The sequence below is a fragment of the Bufo bufo genome, chromosome 5, assembly GCF_905171765.1.
Source record: "Bufo bufo chromosome 5, aBufBuf1.1, whole genome shotgun sequence".
NCBI classification, from domain to species: domain Eukaryota; kingdom Metazoa; phylum Chordata; class Amphibia; order Anura; family Bufonidae; genus Bufo; species Bufo bufo.
Window position 1 is genome coordinate 80,478,027 of NC_053393.1, and position 16,857 is coordinate 80,494,883.

The 16,857-nt window shown below is 47.0% G+C and overlaps 2 protein-coding genes across 2 annotated transcripts; both read left to right on the plus strand.

The window, feature by feature from the left end:
• The first annotated feature begins 5,813 nt into the window (after positions 1-5,813).
• Positions 5,814-10,141, plus strand: LOC121002335. Its single transcript, XM_040433772.1, has 2 exons — positions 5,814-6,438; positions 9,254-10,141. Exons 1-2 carry the CDS (start codon positions 5,904-5,906, stop codon positions 9,853-9,855), a joined length of 1,137 nt encoding a protein of 378 aa, XP_040289706.1. The 5' UTR covers positions 5,814-5,903; the 3' UTR covers positions 9,856-10,141.
• On the plus strand, positions 6,474-7,415 carry LOC121002336. Its single transcript, XM_040433774.1, has one exon. The coding sequence runs from the start codon at positions 6,501-6,503 to the stop codon at positions 7,290-7,292; it is 792 nt and encodes a 263-aa protein (XP_040289708.1). The 5' UTR covers positions 6,474-6,500; the 3' UTR covers positions 7,293-7,415.
• Positions 10,142-16,857: the final 6,716 nt, after the last annotated feature.

Genomic DNA, 16,857 nt, shown 5'->3' on the forward strand with positions numbered 1-16,857 from the left:
CGTGAGAAGAAGTCTGGAATATAAATGTCTAAAAAATTTTACGCATTTGGATTCCGTGAGGGGTATGGTGAGTTCATGTGAGATTTTATTTTTTGACACAAGTTAGTGGAATATGAGACTTTGTAAGAAAAAAAAAAAAAAATTCTGCTAACTTGGGCCAAAAAAATATCTGAATGGAGCCTTACAGAGGGGTGATCAATGACAGGGGGGGTGATCAATGACAGGGGGGGTGATCAATGACAGGGGGGGTGATCAATGACAGGGGGGGTGATCAATGACAGGGGGGTGATCAATGACAGGGGGGTGATCAGAGAGTCTATATGGGGTGATCACCACAGTCATTGATCATGCCCGTGTAAGGCTTCATTCAGACGTCCGGATGCGTTTTGCGGATCCGATCCATCTATCAGTGGATCCGTAAAAATCATGCGGACATCTGAATGGAGCTTTACAGGGGGGTAATCAATGACAGGGGGGTAATCAGGGAGTCTATATGGGGTGATCACCACAGTCATTGATCACGCCCCTGTAAGGCTTCATTCAGACGTCCGGATGCGTTTTGCGGATCCGATCCATCTATCAGTGGATCCGTAAAAATCATGCGGACATCTGAATGGAGCTTTACAGGGGGGTAATCAATGACAGGGGGGTGATCAGGGAGTCTATATGGGGTGATCACCACAGTCATTGATCATGCCCCTGTAAGGCTTCATTCAGACGTCCGGATGCGTTTTGCGGATCCGATCCATCTATCAGTGCATCCGTAAAAATCATGCGGACATCTGAATGGAGCTTTACAGGGGGGTAATCAATGACAGGGGGGTGATCACCACAGTCATTGATCATGCCCCTGTAAGGCTTCATTCAGACGACCGGATGCGTTTTGCGGATCCGATCCATGTATCAGTGCATCCGTAAAAATCATGCGGACATCTGAATGGAGCTTTACAGGGGGGTGATCAGGGAGTCTATATGGGGTGATCACCACAGTCATTGATCATGCCCCTGTAAGGCTTCATTCAGACGTCCGGATGCGTTTTGCGGATCCGATCCATCTATCAGTGCATCCGTAAAAATCATGCGGACATCTGAATGGAGCTTTACAGGGGGGTAATCAATGACAGGGGGGTGATCAGGGAGTCTATATGGGGTGATCACCACAGTCATTGATCACGCCCCTGTAAGGCTTCATTCAGACGTCCGGATGCGTTTTGCGGATCCGATCCATCTATCAGTGGATCCGTAAAAATCATGCGGACGTCTGAATGGAGCTTTACAGGGGGTTGATCAATGACAGGGGGGTAATCAATGACAGGGGGGTGATCAGGGAGTCTATATGGGGTGATCAGGGGTGATTAGGGGTGATCAGGGGCTAATAAGGGGTTAATAAGTGACGGGGGGGGGTGTAGTGTAGTGTAGTGGTGCTTGGTGCTACTTTACTGAGCTACCTGTGTCCTCTGGTGGTCGATCTAAACAAAGGGGACCACCAGAGGACCAGGTAGCAGGTATATTAGACGCTGTTATCAAAACAGCGTCTAATATACCTGTTAGGGGTTAAAAAAAACACATCTCCAGCCTGCCAGCGAACGATCGCCGCTGGCAGGCTGGAGATCAACTCTCTTACCTTCCGTTCCTGTGAGCGCGCGCGCCTGTGTGCGCGCGTTCACAGGAAGTCTCGCGTCTCGCGAGATGACGCGTATATGCGTGACTGTGCGCAGCGCTGCCACCTCCGGAACGCGATCCTGCGTTAGGCGGTCCGGAGGTGGTTAAGTGTTCCCTTTATTTTTTTGAGCAGTGTATTTGACTTCCCTTGGATGGTGCATTCGACCCTCTCACATTAAATGAACTTGCCTTGATAGCAGCCATGAGAGACCAGAGCAGGCACTAGACATTGTATTTCTATCTCTGCAAAAGTGGGAAACACTTGGGTGAAAAATCACAGTATAATTGAAACATAAAAAAGGGGAGAAGAACATGTAGGATATCTAACAGGCAAGAATTAACATCCTCATCTACGTCAAAAGTCATCATCTTATATCCTTGGTAAAGGATGTAAATATAAAAAGGGGTGGAGGGGGTCAAGTTTGTACATGAGTGGTCTAACTAGTGGGAAGCGAAGATGGAGATTCGGATGGGGTAGTATTATATCACATCTAGGGCCTTAATGCTCATTATCTCTACTGAATATGGCGGGGTAAAGGTGTAACTTAGTTGAAAATGTATTGCGTTCACAAACAGTGGCCCTATGGGTGTCATTTCTGGGCTGCATAAATCATTAACAGAGAGAAACTTCTGTTTACATAGTAAGGAAAGAAAAGTAAAAGATAGGCAGAGCTGGACTGAACCAACCATACACATAAAAATAATAAAACACAGTACATCAACCTAGCCTGACTATTGGATCAGAACCAGAACATTTGGTGCCCAACGTGGGGCCTGAAGGATTGGACCTCCTGCTGGCATACCCCCAGAGACTGGACCAGGAGAAACGAGCCAACGGACACCGGGACCGCGGCCCGTAATAAGAGGTGAGAAAATATATTTATCTTACCTATCTGTGTCCCTTGGCCTAGTCTATCCATATTTGTTCTAGGGAGGGGTGCACCGGCAGTGAGGCATCCTCAGGGGCATGAGAGTAAGAACCCCATTGTATTGATAAAGCTTGATGTACTGTGTTTTATTATTTTTATGTGTATGGTTGGTTTCTCTGTGAAGAGAGGCATAGACTGACAGAACAGCAGAAAGTCTCCCAAAGTGCCTACATTGAGGGGTAACCCTGGTGTGTGACCCCAAGAAATAGTAGAAGGGAGGGAGACGGCTTGCTGATAACCCAGTGTGTGTTAATCTCAAGCTCAAGGCGTTTGTTTGTCAGTGTCTGTGCTATCCAATTATCAGAGACAATAAGTGAAGGCTCCAGAACGTGTTTTTGCAAAATGGGTAACCAAGAAAGTGTCCCGAAGGGCTATTGTTCACCTGAACAGTACGTGGCGGACCGGAGAGGAAAATGTCATGTTAAAGGATTAAGCAAGTTAGAAAAAAGTTATGATATTGCAAAAGGGGGTATATTGTGTTCTGCTACATGGCAGACATTGTTGACTGAAAAGGAGATGTAATGTTTGATGAGAAGTCAGGACGCCATTACTATCGGCCTGGCCCAGTCTTAGCGCGGGAACAGCCACCGCCCTATAATGGCGCCGCTGAAAAGAAAAGGGGAAGTTGGGTTTGTACAGTGTGTGGTCAGCAGAACCCTGCCTTCCGTGATACGTGCTTAGCCTGTGGTGCTCCACGCCCACATGACCACACTCTTTTAGCTCCCCAGCACGTCCCACCAGTCCCAGCAACGGCGCCGGCCCCGACTGTCAAGCCCCAAGTCACTAATATATACCCCATTATAAATTCTGACGGTACTTACATGCCACCACCCAGAAAACCCATAGTACCTGCCCATATAATGGTAGGAGGAAATGGCACAGAGCAGGAAGATAAGGATAGAGAGGAACATAAAGAAGGCGCAGGGGAAGAGTCAGCTCAGACAGTGGACTATACAGCTGCATCTGACGCAGTACAAACCCCGGTATATAGGACGCCGCCGCAACTTGCGCGCTTCTCCGATATTTCCCCAGATAGCCAGGATATAAGAGCAGCGAATGACTCTTTCCGAAGCCAAATTGAACAGTTGCAAAGAGAATTCCATAACTTAGAACGAGGGAATCTTGAAGTTATAAAGGAGGCATTGTTAAACACCCGCCCAGTCGGGCCACCTAAGTATGTGTCCTTCACCCCCCAGCAGTTGTTCACCATAGTGAACCTCATGCCAGACCCAGATACGCACCCTATGCCCTTTTACAGAAAACTGTCACAAGTGTATCAAACATACGGGTGTACTTGGTCAGATTTGCAAAGTATTGTAGAAAATAAGACTGGCGAATATTCTTCACTTATAATGGATCATATACACCAACCGGAGCTTCCTGGAGCGAATTTTGAGACTCGAGATCCAGAATCCGGCTACCATTTCATCCAACAATTGTATAAATGGGCAAAGGATAAATTAGCAGAACAATCTACCACCCTGCAAGATATGGTACAGGATAAAGCAGAGTCAGTAGAGAAGTTTGTTCAGAGAGTTAGACAAAACTATAAAGATATGGGATTCAGTCCAAATGAACCTGTGCACCTGAGACTTCTGGCCCGATCATTTGTAGATGGCCTTAGGCCAGACCTGAACAAAGCTCTTGTTACCTGTCGCCCAGAATGGAAATCATTAACCTTAGAAATCTTAGAACAAGTTGCAAAAGGGCTGGAGAGCAATACCAAGAAAACCCGCACAGCAGTTATGGCTGTCATGACAGGAGAAGAAAGAGAGGAAAGGCCCCCACCCCGTGTCTGTTATGGGTGCGGCAAGCCAGGACACATAAAGAGAAACAGCCGCTCCAGACATCTGTGGCCAGCAGCCCAGAGCCAAAGAGGAACTCCTCCTCCATGGCCAGCTCCACCCCAATAGGACATTGGCAAACCAGTGTTGCTGGGAGGGGACACTCCGTGTATGGCAGTCTCTGCCCCTCCTGCTGGTCCCGCCCCTCGAATCACCCTCGATGTGGCAGGGAAGGAACTCTCATTCCTTGTAGACACTGGTGCAGCCCGCAGTGTGTTATGTGAGACTGCCATACTCCCTTCCTGGCTCACAGATATACATTTACCCTGCTCTGGTTTAGAAGGGGTCACCCAGCACAACCCTGTTACTTAGCCTCTCTTGATTACTCCCTCCACTAAGTTCCAAGGCCAATCCCCACAGTTGCATATACCCACTGGAGTAATGTCACAATTTGTTGTAAGCCAGACATGCCCTTTTAATTTATTAGGTTCAGATTTTCTTCAGAAAATCCGGGCCAACATCCAATTCAAAGAAAATGGTACAGTTGTCCTAGGTACAGCATTGTGTCCTGAAGAAACCTGCCTCATGATGGCATTAACAGCCCAGCCCTCTGAATCACCCGAACAAGGGGATACGTTGCAAAGCATTTTGCACCTCATCCCTGATACCCTTTGGACTAAAGGTCCCCAGGACATTGGGCGTCTCAAGGTCCCACCAGTCACTGTAACCTTGAAGGATCCCAACTTACTACCATACAAAGCACAATACCCTCTCTCCATTTCCCAGAGAGATGCTATCACCCTCCAGATACAGGCTCTTCTTACAAATGGGGCTATCAAAATTACCACTTCACCGTGTAACACGCCCTTATATCCAGTCAAAAAGAAAAGGGAAAAAGGACAGCCTCCTGTGTATCGCATGGTCCAAGACCTCAGAGCAATCAACGAGGCCACAGTCTTTGAAACCCCCCATTGTTCCAAATCCCCACACCTTGCTTGCACGCATTCCTCCTACGGCCACTATCTTCACAGTCATTGATCTGGCAAATGCATTTTTCTCTGTCCCATTGCATGAGGACTCCCAATTTCTCTTTGCTTTTACACACGATGGAAACCAATACACCTGGACGGATTTGCCTCAAGGAGCTCAGAATAGTCCTTCCTGCTTTAGCAAAGCAATGGTTTCCATCTTACACCCATGGCAAGCAGAGCACCCAGAGGTGGAACTCTTACAATATGTGGATGATTTACTTCTTTGTGCTGACTCACACCCCGTCTGCCTGGACTCATCTACCTCACTTCTTCAATTCCTGGCAGATGCTGGGTGCAAAGTCTCACGTTCCAAATTAAAGTTGTGTCTTCCAAAAGTTGTTTTCCTAGGCCACTGCGTCTCACAAGACAGTAAGCACCTTACGGATGCCAGAAAGAAAGCAGTCTCAGACATCCCACTGCCAGATACCCCTCAACTGCAGACCTTTCTGGGACTAATTTCATACTGTAGGCCATGGATCCCTGATGCATCCGTTCTGATGCAGCCACTGTATGACTGCATACCCCGTGTTGCTACTGTTCCTTTCCAAATGACTGCAGAGGCCATAGAAGCATTCAAATCTCTCAAACAAGCCATTATCACTGCCCCAGCTCTTGGCATTCCTAACTATAACCTTCCCTTCCGCCTTTATGTCATGGAACGTCAAGGTCATGCTACAGGAGTTCTCACCCAGAGCCATGGGGGTCGTAATAGACCTCTAGGTTACTTTTCAAAACGTCTAGACCCTGTAGCCAGAGCCACCCCTTCCTGTGTCAGGGCCGTTCATGCTGCTAGTTCACTTCTGAACGCCATCGCTGACATTATCCTAGGACACCCCCTCACCATCATGGCTCCCCATGACATCTCGGCTATCCTTCAACAGACACAACCTAAACACCTCACTGCACAACGCCACCTCAGGCTTCAGTGTAGTCTGCTCCTGCCAGATAATGTCACAATTCAGAGATGCCACATCCTCAACCCAGCTGCACTCCTTCCTCTCCCAAGGGGGGAGTATACTGCAGACAGAGATTTTGTGGATTTTATTGATTTACAGGCAGAAGAGGATCTCCAGGAAGAGGAATTATGGACAGCTATGGGCTCACCTAATGAGGAACCAGATCATGATTGCATTACAATGATGGAAGCTGAAGTGGGAACAGCACCATCAATACAAGATACTCCTTTGCAAAACCCACATTGGACACTGTTTGTGGACGGGTCAAGGTATGCCGATGACAAAGGGAAATTCCATACAGGCATGGCAGTCACTAGTGAGTATGAAGTGCTGTGTGCAAGGCAATTGCGCCCAGACCAGTCAGCACAAGAGGCTGAACTCATAGCTCTTACTGAGGCCTGCCTCATAGCGAAAGACTCCACTGCCAACATCTACACAGACTCCAGATATGCCTTTGGAGTAGTTCATGATTTTGGAGTAATATGGAAGGCCAGAGATTACATTACAGCCGCAGGAACTCCAATTAAACATGCTTTAGCAGTAGAGGCTTTAATGGCTGCAGTACTCCTGCCCACCAAAGTGGCAGTAATCAAAGTAAAGGCGCATACCCGTGCTGACACACCAGAAGCCAAAGGAAATGCCTTGGCTGACCAAGCAGCCAAACAGGCAGCAATGGAAGAAGAAGGAGCACAGCCAGATAAAATCATGCTGGCACAAAAGGATCACAAACAACAAGAAGTATCATGGGATCTACTGAAACAGATGCAGAAGCAAGCCACTCGCTCAGAAAAGGAAACCTGGATGAAAGAGTCAGCCCTTGAAGAAGAATCCGGACTTTGGACACAAGGGAAGAAAGTGTGCTTGCCTAGAGCGCTCTATCCTATAATTGCCTCTGTGGCCCATGACCCACTCATCAATCTAAGACAATAATGAAAGAGCTCATCGATAAAATATGGGTAGCCCCAGGAATCACCCCTGTTCTGGTGAAATATGTCCAGTCATGTCTAATCTGTGCCCAATGCAATCCCGGTAGGACTGAGCCTACGCCCAAAAGATGTCTCCCAAAAGCCTTATACCCCTTCCAGAGGATCCAGATCGATCATATCCAGATGCCAATGTGCCAAGGGTTTCAATACGTGTTAGTAGTGGTAGACATGTTCTCTGGGTGGCCAGAAGCCTACCCCGTCAGGAATCAGACAGCAACAACTACTGCTAAGAAATTGATACAGGAAACTGTCTGTAGGTACGGGGTACCTGAGGTCATTGAGAGTGATCAGGGCCCAGCATTCACTGCTAACCTAACCCAAGAGGTCTGGAAGATGGTAGGGTCACACCTGGCATTCCACACCCCCTACAGACCCCAAAGTAGTGGCAAGGTCGAAAGACTGAACGGGGTATTAAAGTAAAAAATGCTGAAAATGACTAGGGAAACAGGGCTCAACTGGGTTCAGTGTTTACCAATAGCACTCTTTGCAGTCAGGCACACTCCCAAACCTCCCCACAAGCTGACTCCACATGAGATATTGTTTGGGTCAGGACCTCGGATGGGGCTGTACTTCCCACAACAATTGCAAATGCATTATGAATCTATTGCAAAGTATGTGATAGCTTTGAGCAAACAGTTGTCTAACATCCATGCACAAGTCTCTTCTTCCATTCCAGATCCTGACTCCCTAGCAGGCAGCCACACTCTGAAACCAGGAGAGTGGGTAGTGGTCAAGAAACACGTCAGAAGTACTCTAGAACCACGCTTCGAGGGGCCCTACCAAGTACTACTGACCACTCCGACTTCTGTAAAGCTCGAAGGAAGATCCACCTGGATCCACGCCTCCCACTGCAAAAGGATAAGGAACCCGCCAGATCCAGAGCTAATAAAATGATTTTCTTCCGTCTGTTAGCACTATTAACACTCACCAGTGCATACACACCTCCCCCAGGAAAGGATGACGGGTGGGACAATAAGTTTGTTAAACATCATCAGGTGTTGTATGAGAGCCTGAGGGAAGGTGACTCTGACACCACCTCCTCACTAAAAGATTGTTGGATATGTACATATGGCCCAGTAAATGCTAAGGCTATGCCTTATTTAGCTGTACCCTTAACCCTCCTAGAGTTAAAAGCTTTGGCAGGATCAGCTATCTTCCTTTCTAGTATAAATGAGGTAAATTCTAAAGATGGCAACAGGAAAGCTTCCCTAATGGTGGTAGCATGGGATGGGTCCCCATGGCTAATGATAAACAGAACCGGACCCTCAGCTGAGTATAGCAATATGCCCTGGAATGACTATATGTGGAGCAATGTATCCTGCTTTCCAAATTGGACCCACTGTCACTGTCTACAGGTACAGACCCAAGGTATGGTTTTTAGTTCCCATAACAAATCAGGCTGTAATGATTCCAACCTGGATAGTCCAGTACAGTGCATTGGCATATATGCTGGAGCAAGTGGTGACCTAGCCTGCGCCCGTCGCAGTATAGGTGACCTGATAACAGGGATAACCAGTAACACCACAGCGGGTCAAAAAGAAGGTCGAAAACTAGCAGAAGGTGTCATATTAGCCCACTTAATCACTCGTTTGTTCAATAGTACGGTGGTCTCTGTTCCAGAAAACATATACATAGTATGTGGACACAGGGCATATAAATGGCTTCCTCCGGATTTCAATGGTTTGTGTACAATTGCTAGACTCACGCCAGCCACTTTTATACTGCCCCATGGAAACCTGAATGTCAATATTATCCCCAAGCACACCTTATATAAAAGAGCTGCAGAGAACACTCCCAGACCAAATGGAAAACCCCATCTTGTGGAAATAAGTGGTGCCAACAAATTCTTTAGTACCCTGTTCATCTATCCTATGATTATGCAAACGTATGACAAACTAGTAATGGCTACTGACTATTTAGATGATCAGATTTGGGAGATAATGAAACTGCTGAACACATCTAACATTGTCCAGAATCAGCTTATCATAGTCACTAATCAACACACTTTAGTATTAGACTATTTGACTTCAAAGGACGGAGGTATGTGTCAGATAGTAGGCACCGCATGCTGCCATTATATCAATCCACAAGGTAATCTACAAGTAAAAGCAGGTTTGGAAAAAATGAGTGAGATACGTGATAAATGGTTAGAGGCTCATAGAGCAGATAAATCAACATGGTGGTCTGACACTTTCTCATTCCTTAATCCCAGTAACTGGTTCAAGGGAATTGGTGGATGGCTGATGGGAATATTTCAGGGGATATTACAGATAGCCCTGATATTATTGATAAGCTACATACTGATCAAATTTGTTGTTTCTTGCATTAACCGCATCACCCGGAAGAAGAAGACTGCTAAAGAACCCATACTGCTCCTCTATGAACAAATAGCTAGTACAGTAGTAGATAAGGATGTGATCCCTTCATTTCCAACACCTCCGCCTTCTCCATCTCCAGCTGATGTACCTCCTCCACCCAAGACTGAAGATTCAAGACATGAGAATTAGGGACAGATGAATCCCAGGGTATTATCAGAAGTCCGCTTAACCGGGAGCTTATCCACAAGGGATAGGTTGTCGCCACTGTCGGTGAAGAGGATACGAATGGTATTCACTGTGGATTCGTTAGGTTTAGGGAAAGTCTACAATCAAGTCTACAAGGGGGGACTGTTGTGGAATCATATATTCAGTGTATACTTGCTTGTATTATAACTAACAGTTTGCTTGACAAAATGGCCCCTGAAGCAGCAGCCAACTCCCTTATTAATCCCTTACTAAACACTTCTTGATATTGCTGACTTCTGCTATTATGATACATGTGATATGTGACCATTGGTCAAATAATGTGACAATGAGATCAATTAGCTGAGTCATAAAGTTCCCCTCTTGCTCTATATAAACCTTTGTATCATGACTAATAAACGGAACATCTAGCATTGACTTCTCTGTGACAGTCTGTGTGTGATTTCTCTCGGCGTACGTATGCCTACCATTTGATACCGATTCGGAGCAGTACATCAACCTAGCCTGACTATTGGATCAGAACCAGAACAATAGATAAAATTGAGATGTTTGTGACCGTATTAGTTTAATTATCTATATAGCCTCCGTCCTGACATTTTCCCCGATTTCTTCTCAGGTATTACCGTTTTAGGTTATACAGTAAGGAAAGGAAAATAAAAGATAGACAGAATGTGAGGTCTATAACATAGAGAGAGATGACGAGGGTGCTATTATAATCTATCACTCAGGATCAATATGAAGTCTTCTCGGGGTCATCCTCTCCATCTTCTTTCTTTTGCGTTGCGATTTTGAGGTGGCGCTGGGTGTCCAGGCAGGGATCACCGGTATGGCTGGAAGATCTGTGAGATTCTTCACATTATTCCAGTCCGGTATGTCCAATGTCGCCATCTCCAAGGTGTTGTATACTTGTGCTAGATCAGCACGGGATCTGATTACCATTTTGTGACCAGGAGCATTTATCAGTAGCCAAATGGATGGAGCCACCTGTAGGTTATGTTTTTTTGTCTTAGTACTTCTAAGAGATGTTTCACTGGAAGCTTACCAGTCTGCATATGACATCTCTAGGTGGTTCTTGCGGTTTGGGCAGCGGGCGTAATGCTCTGCGGGCCCGGTCATCCGTCGCCTCTGGGCCAAGTAATGCAGTAAACAACTCCAGCACCGACACCATGATGGAGTCTGGTAGTATAGCCTCAGGTAGGCCTTTAATACGCAGATTATTTCTCCTACCTCGATTGTCTTGATCTTCGATGAGATTGTAGAGGAGATTCATGTGGGCTTGTGCATGATCGAGGCTGTGGGAGACTGCTGTGTAGAAGATCACAACTCACTTGTAGCCCGCTTCTAATGATTCCACTCGGTCACCAACCTGTTTGAGGTCTTTCTTTATGTCCTTTAAGTCTTGTTTCAACGGAGCCAGTGCCTCTCCTAGGACACTTGTTATGAAGGCCCTAGATACTGGGAGGCTTTCATGTATATGGAGTGAGTGTGTGTCACTATCGCGTCCCCCGTCCGAGTCTGCAGAGTTTTCTTTGAGCTCTGTATGCGGCGGGGATTCTCTTCCGAGCGCCATCTTGGTTCCCATCTTCGCAGCTAAAGTGCCTTCTTTTTATTAATTTGTCCATGTCCCCCTGGCTAGAATTAGTTTTTTGTGATCCCGGGGTTTCTTTGAACTTATCTCTGGTAGTTTACCCCATCTTTCGCTTAAAGAAGATAGCTTTTGAAGCTCGTTTCCACTCAGCCTCCTGCAGAGCTCACACGGACATGTGCGTCTAGCTCCGCACCCAAACTTCACCCCCCATTTATTCTGTTTTTACTCACGGTATGTCTGAGTTTAGTGTGAAGCGTGATCTTGTGTATCGCTCATTCTGTATGAAGCGATCCACTGCGCTGTGTACAGGAGTACTACAGCTGTTGGACTTCATTCCTACACTTAATTAGAAGGATACTATGTTGTGGGGGGCTGGTTAGAGTTAAATGCCGGTTCTATCTTAATGATGGAAGCGCTGGGTTTACATTTAACAGTGGGAGCGCTGGGTTCACATTTGGAGCACTGTGTTCACATCTGTAGCGCTGGGTTCACATTTGTAGCGCTGGGGTCACATTTAGCAGTGGGAGCACTGGGTTGCTGTAGCAGCGGGAGAGAGCAGTTCTCTAATGTTGGACCCGGTATTTTGTAGCTTTTACTACATGTGGGGGAGAACAGCAGGGTAGGATTGTAAGCATGTAGACATACCGTAGTAAAATCGGTGAGTGGGTGGGATGGTGTCACTACCAGAGTTTTGAGACGTTCTCACAGCTCTGTTTCTCCACCCCTGTGATGATGTCACTACTAGAGCTTGGAGGAGTCCTCCCAGCTGTTCCTCCTGCGTTTGATTTCCCTGCCTTTAAATCACCCCTCCTCCTTTCTAGGCTGTGGATTATAGTTCTCATTTGAGTTGTAGCCCTTGCTTGAGTATCTTCACTTGTTAGCTATCAGTTCACTGGACCTGTGTTCTGCTGCAGCAAGCACTCCGGATATTGCCACCTGTCCTTGGATCCGTCTTCTCTGCGGCTGCAGCACCTTCAGCTAAGTGTGCAGACATTGTTGTGTACCTGGTTATTTTCTGACTGGATCTGAGGTGGCCACGGTTCCCTCCATATACTGAGCAGGGCACCGGTGGCCGTGCCCCTTCCACTATTGTAGGGGTTACAGTGGTCATTAGTCTTAGGTACGTGGGCATGCCTCGTTCCGCCATTTAGATCCGGGCATGTGCTTTAGCAGCATAGGGAGAGCTTTGAGGGTCTGACAGGGGTCACCCTTTATCCTCCCTAGTTTGGGTCCGGTCAGTAGCTCTATTAACTGTGTATGCTCTTGTTGCTCACATACAGCCGTGACATTATAATCCACCAAAACCGTCTTTTTTGACATGGATCCGCTTTCTGGCCTGGTTGACCGCATGCAGGGTCTTTCTTTGGAAGTAGCGGATCTCCGTCAATCTATGTCTCAGCTTCAAGCATTGGGCTCTGCTCCGGCTCATGGAGTCTGTTGCGAGCCAAAGGTCTCACTTCCGGAAACGTTCTCCGGGGGCAGTGAGAATTTTGTTTGCTTCAGAGAGGCATGCAAACTCCATTTTTGCTTGTGTCCCCACTCCTCTGGTAAGGAGGATATAAACGGAAAATGCAAATGTGATCGCACACTACATCCAGCACTCTGCCCTCCATGCTGGATGAGACATTGGTTTATATTTTGGCCAAAGCATAGTAAGCCACTCACCGCGTCAAGGTCGTCTCATGAGTGGTCCCCAACTCTTGTTCCTACCTGTTCATGGGCCATGACAGCCACATAAAATCCAGGGAATGCAGGTCAGCATGCAAGCCAAGTACACTTTGCTTGTAACCCCGTCCGGTGCCATTACAGCTTTCATCGGATCCAGGGATGCAAGTACCAACATGCATGCTGAACCCACCATATACTTCTCCTGGAGCCAGATGGCTAATGGTAGGTTCTATACAAGCAGACTCAGTTTTATACTGACTTTAAAACCAGCCTCAAGGACAGATTAACTGGTCAGGTGTGCAATGACTCCAAGGAGATCGCCACGCCTCCAATATATACTACAAAGAAAAAACTTTTTTCTTTGTAGTATATATTGGAGGCGTGGCGATCTCCTTGGAGTCATTGCACACCTGACCAGTTAATCTGTCCTTGAGGCTGGTTTTAAAGTCAGTATAAAACTGAGTCTGCTTGTATAGAACCTACCATTAGCCATCTGGCTCCAGGAGAAGTATATGGTGGGTTCAGCATGCATGTTGGTACTTGCATCCCTGGATCCGATGAAAGCTGTAATGGCACCGGACGGGGTTACAAGCAAAGTGTACTTGGCTTGCATGCTGACCTGCATTCCCTGGATTTTATGTGGCTGTCATGGCCCATGAACAGGTAGGAACAAGAGTTGGGGACCACTCATGAGACGACCTTGACGCGGTGAGTGGCTTACTATGCTTTGGCCAAAATATAAACCAATGTCTCATCCAGCATGGAGGGCAGAGTGCTGGATGTAGTGTGCGATCACATTTGCATTTTCCGTTTATATATGTATTTCGCCATAGTGATCTGCACCTACAGGCAGGTTGTGCTGACCCAACCCCTTATTTTTTTCCTGGTAAGGAGGAGCAGAGGGTGAGGATTGTCATCTCCCTGCTCAGGGGTAATGCTCAGACTTGGGCTTTTTCGCTGCCATCAGGGGATCCCTCCCTTCGATCCGTGGAAAGATTTTTTGTGGCCCTGGGGCAGATATATGATGACCCGGATCGTGTTGCTCTGGCCGAATCTAACTTACGTGTTTTATGCCAGAACAAACTGTCTGCGGAACTTTATTGTTCTGAATTTCGGAGATGGGCAGCTGATTCAGGTTGGAATGATGCTGCACTCCGGAGTCAGTTCTGTCATGGTCTCTCAGAGAGATTGAAGGATGCGTTTGCTTTCCATGAGAGACCAACGTCCTTAGAGTCTGCCATGTCATTGGCGGTACGCCTTGACAGGCGTCTAAGAGAAAGAAACGAGACCTCTCTGTCCAGCCATTGTCAGTCTAGGGGCAGTGGTGCGGACTCATTCAGTGTGCAGGGGCCTCATCCTGTCTCGCTCCCCTCTGAGGAGGAGCCCATGCAGCTAGGTCGACTTGCCCCTGATAAAAGAGGATTTAGTCCTCAGAGTATGGTGTGTTTTTGTTGTGGGGGCATAGCTCATTTGGCAAATGTTTGTCCGTCTAGGAGTTTCTTGAACTGTACTAAGAGCAATAATAAGAGAAATACCTCAAAAGGTAAATCATCAAATTCTGCTTCATCTGCAACTTTGGGCAAAGTTGATGTAGGAATTGATGCTTTTCCTCTGACCTGCAGTTCCCGTTTTCTCCTGTCTGCCAGGGTGGCGCTAGAGAGCAAAGTCATTTCTTGTGAGATTTTTGTCGATAGTGGAGCGGCCGTCAATCTTATTGACACTCAATTTGTAGCCATGCATGGTTTTCAGGTTTGCACATTAGAAAAGGATATACCTGTTTTTGCTATTGACTCTGCTCCACTCTCACAGAGATCTCTGAAGGGCATTGTTCACAATATCCGGCTAGCTGTAGGTGACACTCATGTGGAGGATATATCTTGTTTTGTCCTTAACGGATTGCCTTCTCCTCTAGTTTTGGGGTTACCCTGGCTCACTAGACATAACCCCACTATTGATTGGCAAGGAAGGCAAATAAATGAGTGGAGTGACTTTTGTAGAGAAAATTGTCTCACAGCGACTTTTGCAGAGGTGTCTACTAAAACTGTGCCATCATTTCTCTCTGATTTCTCGGACGTGTTTTCCGAGAGCGGTGTTCAGGAGCTACCTCCTCACCGGGAGTTTGACTGTCCCATTAACCTCATTCCCGGCGCCAAGCTGCCAAAAGCACGCCTCTACAACCTCTCACAACCGGAAAGAATCGCAATGCGAACCTATATCTCCGAGAGTCTCGATAAGGGGCATATTCGTCCCTCAAAATCACCTGTTGCCGCGGGTTTTTTTTTTTTGTTAAAAAAAAAGATGGCTCTCTGAGACCTTGCCTAGATTTTAGGGAGCTGAACCGTATCACGATTCGCGATCCCTATCCCCTTCCTCTGATCCCGGACCTCTTCAACCAAATTGTTGGGGCCAAGGTTTTTTCCAAATTGGATTTGAGAGGCGCGTACAACCTGGTCAGGGTCAGAGAGGGGGATGAATGGAAAACGGCCTTTAATACTCCAAACGGGCATTTCGAGAATCTCGTTATGCCTTTCGGCCTGATGAATGCTCCAGCCGTCTTTCAGCATTTTGTTAATAGTATTTTCTACCATTTAATGGGGAAATTTGTATTGGTGTATCTTGATGATATTTTGATTTTTTCCCCTGATGTTCAGACCCATCAGTATCATCTTTTTCAGGTTCTGCAGATTCTGCGGGAAAATAAATTGTACGCCAAGCTGGAGAAATGTCTTTTTATGGTATCGGAGATTCAATTTCTGGGTTTTCTCCTCTCTGCTTCTGGTTTTCGCATGGATCCCGAGAAGGTCCGTGCTGTACTTGAGTGGGAGCTTCCTGAGAATCAGAAGGCATTGATGCGCTTTCTGGGTTTTGCGAACTATTACAGAAAGTTCATTTTGAATTATTCCTCTGTTGTCAAACCCCTTACTGACATGACAAAAAAGGGGGCGGATTTTTCCTCTTGGTCGGAGGAGGCGCTTGCAGCTTTTTCTAAGATTAAAGAGAGTTTTGCGTCTGCTCCCGTCTTGGTGCATCCCGATGTTTCCTTACCTTTTATTGTTGAGGTGGATGCTTCCGAGGTGGGTGTGGGTGCGGTTTTGTCCCAGGGCCCTTCTCCTGCCAAATGGCGACCCTGTGCCTTTTTCTCTAAAAAACTCTCCCCGGCAGAGAGAAACTATGATGTGGGAGATAGGGAGTTGTTGGCAATCAAGTTGGCTTTCGAGGAATGGCGCCATTGGTTGGAGGGGGCCAGGCACCCTATCACCGTTTTTACTGACCATAAGAATCTGGCATACTTGGAGTCGGCCAGGCGTATGAATCCGAGACAGGCCAGATGGTCTCTGTTCTTCTCCAGATTCAATTTTGTCGTTACATTCTGCCCTGGGATCAAAAATGTGAAGGCTGATGCTCTCTCTCGCTGTTTTCCGGGAGGAGGAAACTCCGAGGACCCGGGTCCCATTTTGGCGGAGGGGGTAGTTGTTTCTGCTCTATATTCCGATTTGGAGGCCGAGGTCCAGGCTGCCCAGACTGAGGCACCTGCCCGTTGTCCTTCTGGGAAGTTGTTTGTGCCTCCTGAGCTACGTCACAAACTCTTCAAGGAGCATCATGATACTGTTCTTGCTGGTCACCCCGGGAGTAGAGCCACGGTAGATCTCATTGCTCGGAGATTTTGGTGGCCGGCTCTTCGTAAGTCGGTGGAGGGTTTTGTGGCTGCTTGTGAGACGTGCGCTCGCGCT